This window comes from Sinocyclocheilus rhinocerous, unplaced genomic scaffold, assembly GCF_001515625.1.
Source record: "Sinocyclocheilus rhinocerous isolate Xijiao unplaced genomic scaffold, SAMN03320098_v1.1 scaffold1954, whole genome shotgun sequence".
Classification (NCBI taxonomy): Eukaryota; Metazoa; Chordata; class Actinopteri; order Cypriniformes; family Cyprinidae; genus Sinocyclocheilus; species Sinocyclocheilus rhinocerous.
In genome coordinates this window covers 140053-150837 of record NW_015653488.1, presented here as the reverse complement: position 1 = coordinate 150837, position 10785 = coordinate 140053, and the positions used below count along the sequence as shown (strand labels likewise).

The window sequence follows — 10785 nt, the reverse complement described above, 5'->3', positions numbered from 1 at the left end:
AAATAATGTGTTTTTTGAACTTTAAACCGCATAAACACATTTCATTACACCAAATACACAAAATAATGTTCTTTTTAGCAGCATCATATGACCCCTTTAATAAATGAAAAAAGTAACATTATTTGAAGATTAATAAATGCTGTAGAGGTATTTATACTAGGGCTACTGCAGTTAACTAATGTTAAGAAATGAAACCTTATTGTAAAGTGTTACCATATTATTTTGTATACACCAACTCAGTTTCCTCTTCAGGAACTCGAGCTGCGTCGGAAACGCTAGGGGAACGCCCTTCAGCGTGACGGGCTCTGAACCTCGTGTGTAATCAGACCAATAGAGTGCCATACTTCCGGCGTCCCTGCCAGCGCTTGCTTCATTCCTAGGAGCTGACGTTGGTCTCACCGCACGTGCTTTTATAGCTTCCTGGTCATTACGTCACCCGCCGTGACGTCTCGCCCATCTATTGGTCTGATTACACACGAGGTTCAGAGCCCGTCACGCTGAAGGGCATTCCCCTAGCGTTTCCGACGCAGCGTCTCGTTCCCTCGAGGAACTAGGGTTACATACGTAACCTGAGACGTTTTATGCTACAAGCAAATGTATGCATCACACCATTATAATACAGCCTATAGGCTTAAATCACTTTTGGGGGAAAGCATCCAAGAAATGAGCTTACTTATAGTTGTCTCTGTGTATTAAGCTGAAATAGAAGAAAGCAACATAAGAAACCAAGTGAAAAAAGCTGCTACTTAGACTCAGTGTAAAGAGCTGTACTGTTTAAATAGCAACAAAATGCATCTTTACATTAAGTGCAAATAACGCAAGTGCAAATAATGATTGATACCCAAGCAATGCTCAGAGTTATAGTCTTTGGCACTCAGTGCACTCAATGAACTGTAAACAAACTTTGCATAAAAAATGACACACTCCCAACTTTATCTTAAGACACAGTACATTCTGAAGTCTGATAATATACATATATATATATATACATATATATACATATATATATATATATATATATATATACTATTTGAATTAGGAAAAAAATAAGCCTATCCTACCTAGCATGCTCTGGGATGTTAGGATGTTAGACCTTGAAAAACGGCTCAAAGTTATACCCACTGTATTTGAATGACGGGTTGGGTGTTATGTGTGCATGTTCTATTATGTTTAAATAATAATGATACAGCACATATTACAACTATGAACATATGTATCCCTGACATTAAGAGTACTGTCATTGCACACGTGTCTAAACAAATGATTTTAGGCACCAAATGGATAGCTGAACTTTGGCTAACTGCACAGACGGATAAATGAACAAGCATAATTTGGTGCTGAAATACGTTTCTTATGCATTTCAAAGTAACATTATGAACTCCTTTTTACGCATGAGCGCATTCAGCTCAGCTCAGCTATCACTACATGCACACAGCGACTAACACCAACACGCTCTTAACAGGACAGTACTTTTCAAACACATAGGATTTTGTGTTTTTGCATTTTTCATGAGTAGCCTACTATTTATTTATTTTAATGAAACAACTGAGCAGTTAAATCTAACAATCTAGCAATACGCTACAAGAGGCCAAATCCAGGTTAACAGAATGCAGTTTTACAGTGTAAAATCTCCATCTTTATATTGATCAGCTCTGTAGTGTGTGAACACCTATTGCAAACACAGATGTATATGTTTCTGTGTTATAATTGAAACTGTTGGGGCCCATTTGGCCTTAAGGCCCATTGAACTTGGATATGCAGAGGTGCTTTCTCGCTGGCTCAATCTGCCCTGAAATTAAATGACCTTGCACAGAAATTGTCAGGAGGCATTAAAAATGTAATTGTCATTAAAAGGTAGCCTGAAGGAATATGCTAACTAATCCTAACAAAAAAAACTTTAAGCCTAATTTTAGATGTGTATCGCCTAACAGACAGAAATAATAAAGTATGCTGCATGATATCTTCACAATTTAGCTTTGTTTAGCCACAATATTAAAAAAAATGATGAAAATATATTTCTGATAATAAATTGTAACAGTCTGACTCATTGTTTGTTTTCTGGTCAAGGATCAAGGCGTCAACAACAACTCTCTAACCAAGGCAACAAAATATGATATTGTGGTTTTGAATTCAACAAGCTATTCCTCAGTATAGCTGTATGGTGGTCATGCACGATTATGATGTCGAGAGACTATTTCAAAGAGACCTACATTGATCTTTTTAGTCATACAAATCCTGACGGCTGATGTAAAGCAGACTCATATTAATATTGATTATATTTACATTCCACCCAAGAGCAAAACTCTTTTCCTTAAAGGACACATGAGAAAACCTATTGATGTTCATATAATGTAACTATGAGTTTGATCAACTGACCTTGTCATTCTCATCCTCTTATCCTCATTCTTTGGCAAGTTTCTATGATCTTTGTAGGCAACATCACACACACATTACAATTTGATCTTGTTTATATGCATCACTAAACTCTATACACGTTCTGCATTGCAATGATATCAAAGATGGACTGTTACTTTGGAATCCTAAAGTGTCTTTTATATCAGTGATAAAACTGCTTGCCAAGTACTGACTTTTGTAGATGCACTAATGGAGTGCATCTCGCTATGACTGTGAATAATATGTCAAATATATGAGCTGACAGTAGCTACATCAAACATGTTTTGTCCTTATCTTGATTGGTTCAAGATCTTCTTTTACTACCGGTAGGTGAGATGACAAGAAGTGTGACTTCAGAAGTGTGACTTTAGGTGCTTCAGAGAAGACAGAGTGAACAACGTCACATATGTGGTAAATTGAGACTGTGAATACTTGCAAGTCACCTGATTGTGGAAAAAGTCTTAAAAATTGTGAAAAAGCAATGGGTGGGAAATGTGTCATATTGCTTTGTTAATGACTTGTCACCTTAACAGAATGCACTGTTGCACAGGTACACAGTGTTTCTTAATGGGTTACATACTACCTTTTTAGGCTGCATGAATAATTAAACTTAAAGTACAATATTGCCTATAGTGCAAAAGCCCAAACCGATTATGTTATAGAATATGCAGGATTAGACCCAGAGCACGAAACTAATTAAAAACAGCTCTTTAATGTATTTTTCAAAATAAAAATATTTCTTGAAAATAATTGTGATTTGGATTTATTTTAGTGTGTTTTATGCTGCCTTCAAGTGTACCTAATAATGATTCTACAAATATGGAAAACCAAAAATGTATTTAGACACTAATGTTCAAAAGTTTTGGGTCAGCAAGATGTTTTTAATGTATCTTAAAGAAGTCTCTTATTCTCAACAAGGCTGCATTTATTTGATCAAAAAATAAATAAATACAATTTAAATATAATAAGAAATATTATTACTTAAATATCTTTATTGTTTTCTATTTTAATATATTCTGAAATATATTGTATTCCTATAATGCAAAGCTGAATTTTCAAGTGTCACATTATCAGTGGCGCCTCGTGGGTTTTAAAATAGAGGAGGCACACTAATTGTATTGGTCTGGGGATCCCTGCCGATTATTATTATTATTTGATAACCACTTTAAAATGGCTTTTTGGTTGCTTTTAGTCAGAAAACGTAAAGAAAACGACACATACAGCAAGATAATATAATTTCACTTACCTGGCCTATCACTTGAAGCAAACATCCATCCCTTCTTAAAAGTCTGTGTTAAAAGAGCCGACTGCTGTAACGTGATCAGCTTAGGCGTGTTCTCCCTTTATTTTTAATTTGTATATGTACTGTTTGAATGACAGCTTGGTAAATCTGTTGGCGATCAAATATTCAATATCGCTACTCATAAGTACTTGGTACATTATCAGCGCAGCGGGAGACGTTCAAGCTAATATCACGTAATTTACGTGTCTTTGATGATTGGTTGATATACCAGAAGGGAGGCTAGCCTCCACTACGAGGTTTCTTTTCTCAACACTCCTCAGCACTGAAAATGAACACTTGATGCTGATTGGCTAATTTTTTTACCAACGGAGGCACGAGAACTCAGCTATCCCCCGGCCTCCCCCTACCCTTCTCTATCAATATTACATCAGCAGATTCGGCACATTCGTGATATAATAGCAGCGCTTTCCAACTTCATTAACATGTTATGGTATTACAGCTGTGAAATTAAACAAAAAATACACATTCTGAGACATGAATTTAAATGAATTGTGAATTTTATTAACATTAAATCGTCCTTCCATTTTCACCTCAAAATTTTGGTGAAGCTGTGCCTCCCCCGACGAGCCGCCACTGCACATGATCCTTCAGAAATCATTCTAATATGCTGATTTGCTAATATGCTAATAAAAAAGTTCAAAAGAACAGCATTTATTTGAAAAAAAATTAACACTGTAAATGTAGTCACCTTTGATCAATTTAATGCTTTATTGCTTAATAAATGTATTAATTTCTTTCAAAACATATTTCTTGTGAACTTTTGAACTATAGTGTCTTTTTTTTGTTTGTAACAGTGGATAAGTGCAAGTGAATACATATTATAGTTTTTATACAACATTTATGTTTTATTTATGCATATTCTTCAGATTAAAATTGTTGCATTGTAATAAAAAAAAAAAAAAAACGGCTACTGCTAGGTACTCCCCGCCATCTTTCACATGGTTTTTAACATTCACAAGTCAGATAAGACTGAGAATACTAAGTTTCCTCCTGGTTCTTTTCTGGTCAGTCATGTGCACAAAGTCAAGATATATTCAACTTTACTTGAAAGCTATGTTGTTGTAGCACGCCCATGCTAATAATATAATGATGATTACTGCATATAACACGCACAGAGAGATGAGTCCTTGCTCGACTAGAAATACAATTAGGAGCTACATAATAATTCAATGTCATGCAATTCACTTAGAAGTAATTGTAGCACTTTATAGCAACATTTCTATCACATTACGCTACATTAAGACACTTAACAGACACTTTTACTTAATGCAATTTAAGTCTTAAAGGAGGATCACAAATCAATTAGAATCAACAAGGAGATCCTGTTTCCCCTTTAATGCATTCATGAAATGTTAGACATCCCTGAGCCACAGAAAAGTTATTTGTTAGCTTGCATTTGCTTTACATGCAAAAAACTGCTTGTGTTAAATAATTCTAGTAAGATCTTTCAAAAGGGCACATGCTAATGTAGTCACTGACTCTAATACCTCATTTACAAAAGCACATAGTTCCACTGCACTGAATTCAAAGTGGTGCTATACAGAGCTGCTGAATATGTACAAGAGGAACTGAGCAGATGAAATTCACACTGGGTTTGGTAGCAGTCTGGTACGGTCATGCAACTGGCGGTAAATATTTGCTGAAAACACTGTGTGCTAACTAGCCATGCTTAATTGGGCGAATTTTCATCTATGTAGCAAACTTCATTACACAAATTTAATTCTGTTGTCAAAACATTTATCTGGATGTCTCCCTTAATTCAGAGCTATTTGTTATTAAGACCTACAATATGATTTACTGGGTAATGCTACACTGCAAAATGAATATAAAATGCTACATAATGAAAGCAGAGTGGATGTGCGTTGCTGTGAATGCCAAATGCAATGTAATGGAAGCAGATCATTTGTGCCTTCCTAGTCTGACATGATACTTTGAATTGGTTTAGCGTGATATTTTATTCTAGAACAAGTGAATGTACAGATATATCTTGGGAAATGTCACATTAAATTCACATCATTGTGAATTTTAATATTCATCTCTGCCTGGACTCTGCCTTTTTTTTTTGGTGGATTTTTTACGTGTGCATCCGCACATGCTTTTTCAGCTTGCATGGAACAACATTTCCCACATCAAAGGGGTCAAAGTAGAGTTGGTTAGCATGACCCTGTTAGCCCCTGATAGTAGATGTGACACCATCTGCCTGCAAATAAACAAGTTGCTTCACTGACGACAATTCAACCTGATCTGTTTATTCTGGGGGAAAAAGGTTTTTGTAAATAACATATGAAGCACAAATATTTTACTATATTATAGATAGTGATTCACCGAAATTGCAGCAACAAAAAATTTGATCGAAACAGCAAATTTTGGTTTTGGCTGAAATAGTTTTGAAGGGCCGAAACTGTTGACTAATATCAGTTTTTCGTTTTTAATTGATAATGATATGGATTATTAAATCACAAGATTGATCTTTTATTCTATGCTGTTTTATGCATCTGCCATCCAAATAACTGCAACAGCCTTGCATTTTTGCTTTTAATATAAAACACGGTCAACTTTCGAATTCTGTTAATTTTATCCAAAAAAACAAACAATACGTGTGGGTTTGACACTCGAAGCGTGAATGAACATCAGAAGGTCTGTTGAAAGAAACAGTAGAACTTACAGAAATGTATAATGTCTCAAGTAATCGCTCAAGTAGTGTAGGGAAGTCAATAAATCAGCTTGTAAACAATGTCAAGTAATGTTGTATTTATCTCAGGAAAGCCCTTCAGTGTCCATAAAGTCATTAGTCAGCTACAAAAAATGAGCACTATATGCTACTATATTACATATTCATAATATTTTACTTAATCTGTTTGAATGAAAACAAGTTGCTATTACAGCCACCATTTAAATATTTATAGTTCAACAACAAATTAGAGTACAAACTTAATTCTTTTCACAAAACAAAAAGACAAAAAAAAAGCACATGTTTATACAACTTCGGTTTCGTTTTTTGGCTCAACAACAACATTAATTTCATTAATTTCAATTTTGGCCTAATAAAACCTTTCATTTACTGGTGTTAAATTAATTTTGGTGAATCGCTAATAGTAGATGTCTTACTATGTCTACTGAAAGGGTGAATTGGATTTATATTTGCATTTTATTTTTCTCCCTGTCTGCTGCATTTGACATCACATCACAGATTAAGGTAATGAAAATGCTAATGCTAGAGGCTATTTGAAAAAATAGTAGACTAAATGGGAGTCTGGGGTATCAAGGCACAATTGATGATGTCTCAAAACTGCTGTACTGTCTAACTACATTCACATAGGCAGTGAAACACACTTTTAGTCTGTGATTTACTAAATTTTTGTGCATATAAAACACACGCGTGGGCATGATTTGTTAAACCGAGGGAACAGTTTAAGAATTCGTGAGTACGGTTTATAAACTGAGGGGACGGATTGCAAAACCGTCGCCACGGATTGTTTTTTTTTCTCCTACAGGTGACTTCCCGGGCTCCGTACAAACCAGATGGCACATGCAAAAAAAAATAATAATAATCTGCTGTGTCTACTGAGGATTCTGTATTCCAGATATAGCACCAGAAGATAGCGCATCTTGTCTGTTTTCGCAGGTTTCTCTTAATGAATATGTCATTTGGGGCATGCAAAATAAAGGGCAACGTCAATGCAAATTAATTAAAAAGTTCTTGCAAAGTGATTTATCATCTCTGAAAACTTCAGAAAAGGTGTGCAAATGAATACCACATTAGATTAAGAGCACAAAATCATATCTGAATGTAACATGTGATGTCATATTCAAACTTAAAACATATAAAACACACTCATCTGCAAGACAGTACCTATCCAGGCGCTGCAACTAAGTGTACATAAAAATACAAAATTAAAACTTTTTTGTAACATCGAAACAAATCTTAAATTGAAAACCTAAATATACAAAATGAAACAAGTGCATGTGTGGCTATTTGTGTTATTCTTACCCTTAGTATACCCATAATGCTTACAGACAATTTGATAGACTGCACAAGCCAATTAGTACATTTTATTTGGGATCTTGGTAAATCAGGGCCTTAATGAATAATATAATTATGCGAACAAAGACTCAGCCTTTCGTTTCTCTTTCAAGACAGCTACAGGTTTGCTTCTGTTCTAGAATGTGAGTTATTTCTGCTGAGGCAGCAGGGTTTTATTTACTGCTGTATTACAAAGCTTGTTTCTCAGCTGCTGTGTTTTATTGATATTTAAATTAGCAGGAGATGGGTTTCGGTAAGGACTGTAGTAACGATTCAACTGATTTGCCTCTTGATCATTTAAAAACCCATATCTGATGCCAAATGTTTAGATTCTAACATAATGAAACCAAAATAACCTTTCGCAATGTGAGCCAGACGATTAGCGGGTTGTCTTGTTATGATCATCACACAGACGCCATTAAATGTCTTCATTGCATTATAAAAAAGAAAGTTATATTGGTTTGGAATGATCAAGGAGTAAATAATAACAGATTTGTTGATTTTGGGTGAATTCAGCCTTTAAAAGAAAGAGAAATCTAAAGCAACCGCATCCAGACTGCTGAGGCACAATTTTGCAACCCTCTTCAAATTCAGATCCGTTTAAGCGAGCAAAGGAATGATGATGAATTACATTTTTAAAGATTACAATAACACGTTTATTGCAGTATAAAAATCAGTGTCAGTAACAAAACAGTGTTTATCATCAAACCCGCTCACCCTGAGTTTCCAGGTTCTCGCACAGCTCCGACTTGGCTTCTCCGTTGGGCCGCAGGCTGGCCTTGGGGTTGAACTTGTTAGACATGGTGGCGGCAGTGACCACAGCTTTCAGGCTGCGAGTGCTGCGTTTGGCCACATTCTGTTCCGGGTGGAAGAGCACCACATAGACCTTCGGCATGTAGAGCATCCCCAGAGACACAGACGCGCTCAGACTCACCGAGATGGTCAGCGTGGTCGTTTGTATGTACATCTGCAAAACAAAATCACAGCACATGAAAATTAGAAATCGCTGAAAACAAAGCCATTACTACACGCCATACTAGGTCGTAATTGATCAATCACAGCTTTCTGTGGCCAAATATTTTTGTATAATGAAACTGTATATTTTGCTGTTGCCCTGGGCAACCAATACCCAGCAGTGTGCTAGTTTTATATCACACCGCAGTCTATTTCTTCCCACATAATCAAATAATTTTCACTGAAATCAATATTTGATTGGCAAGGAATAATGTAAGGGATAATGCAGGTCATTATTACAAACAAAAGCCCTTCAGGATGGCACAATAGCCTTCTGCTTCGCCTATCGGGGGTGTATTATGCAATAATGAAGACTTGTTCACATGACCTGGGACCTTCATCTCATGAGGGCTTGTTGACACAATAAACTCCTGATCTAACTGACACAGTCAATATGTCAAATCTCAACAGAGAGTCATAACCTCGTGACTCAACATGCCCAAAGCACCAAGCACCATCACCACATTCGAACATGCGTAATTCTCTGCTACATAATATGCAAATGACTAGAATGTCAGAATACACAGTATTCATGATATAACGGGCAGATGACGGACAGCATTTGCTGAGATTATGAAGTGTTTAAACCAAGGTTATTACAGTTAACTAAAACCATAAAAATGTTTTGCATATTTTTTTCTCAGAAATAAAATGTCAGCTAGTTTCCAAGGGAAAATACATTTCTAATTTTCATTTAAAGTACTAAAATAACTAAAACTAAATAAAAATTAATAAATGTGACCCTGGACCACAAAACCAGTCTTAAGTGTCAATTTTTCAAAATCGAGATTTATACATCACCCGAAAGCTGAATAAATAAGCTTTCCATTGATGTATGGTTTGTTAGGATAGGACAATATTTGGTTGAGGTACAACTATTTGAAAATCTGGAATCTGAGGGTGCAAAAAAAACAAAATACTGAGAAAATCGCCTTTAAAGTTGTCCAAATGAAGTCCTTAGCAATGCATATTACTAATAAAAAATGAAGTTTTGATATATCTACGATAGGAAATTTACAAAATATCTTCATGGAACATGATCTTTACTTAAAATCCTAAAGATTTTTGGCATAAAAGAAAAATCTATAATTTTGACCCATACAATGTATTTTTGGCTATTGCTACAAATATACCCCAGCGACTTAAGACTGGTTTTGTGGTCCAGAGTCACAAATAAAAAATTATAAAAAAGGGCAAATTAAAAAAAATAAATACAAATAAATGACCAAATTACTAAAACTATTACACAAATTTAAGTGAAAACAGAAAATACAAAAATAAAATCTTATTTATTGTCCAAATGAAGTCTTTAGCAATGCATATTACTAATCAAAAATTTAGTTTTAATATATTTACAGTAGGAAATTTACAAAATATCTTCATGGAACATGATCTTTACTTAAAATCCTAAAGATTTTTGGCATAAAAGAAAAATCTATAATTTTGACCCATACAATGTATTTTTGGCTATTGCTACAAATATACCCAAGCGACTTAAGACTGGTTTTGTGGTCCAGAGTCACAAATAAAAAATTATAAAAAAGGGCAAATTAAAAAAAATAAATACAAATAAATGACCAAATTACTAAAACTATTACACAAATTTAAGTGAAAACAGAAAATACAAAAATAAAATCTTATTTAAAATATGAGAAAAAAACTATCATTTTATATCGACACTAAAAACTGACTCAACCAACCCGCTCTTTGCTCTTTATGGCCACACTTCAAATGAAAAACTACAAGATGAATGCTTGTGGAACTTCATTTGTTATAATAGACTTTACGGTACATATTTATCACATAATGCTCAATGTTTTTCAGCTTCTACAGTTAATGCCACATTGTCCATGTTTGATGTTTAATATACAGTATAGTGGGCTCTAAAAGGAAAATGAATAGAAAAAAATAGTTTTGGATTTAAAATATTAAAAACGTTATGTTGCGAAAATATTATTATAAATAAGAATTATTGAAAGACAAAGATTTATATATATATATATATATATATATACACACCTTGCTACGTGTACTGCGTTAGGCTAACCGA

The 10785-nt window shown here is 34.6% G+C and overlaps 1 protein-coding gene across 1 annotated transcript in view; it reads right to left on the bottom strand.

Moving 5' to 3' along the window:
• The window catches only part of LOC107716363 (metabotropic glutamate receptor 4-like), a 123535-nt gene that overhangs the window by 2107 nt on the left and 110643 nt on the right, over nucleotides 1-10785 (bottom strand). The window contains exon 10 of the mRNA XM_016522774.1: nucleotides 8439-8688. Within this exon, the coding sequence (XP_016378260.1) occupies nucleotides 8439-8688 (250 nt within the window). The remainder of the gene's footprint in view (nucleotides 1-8438; nucleotides 8689-10785) is intronic.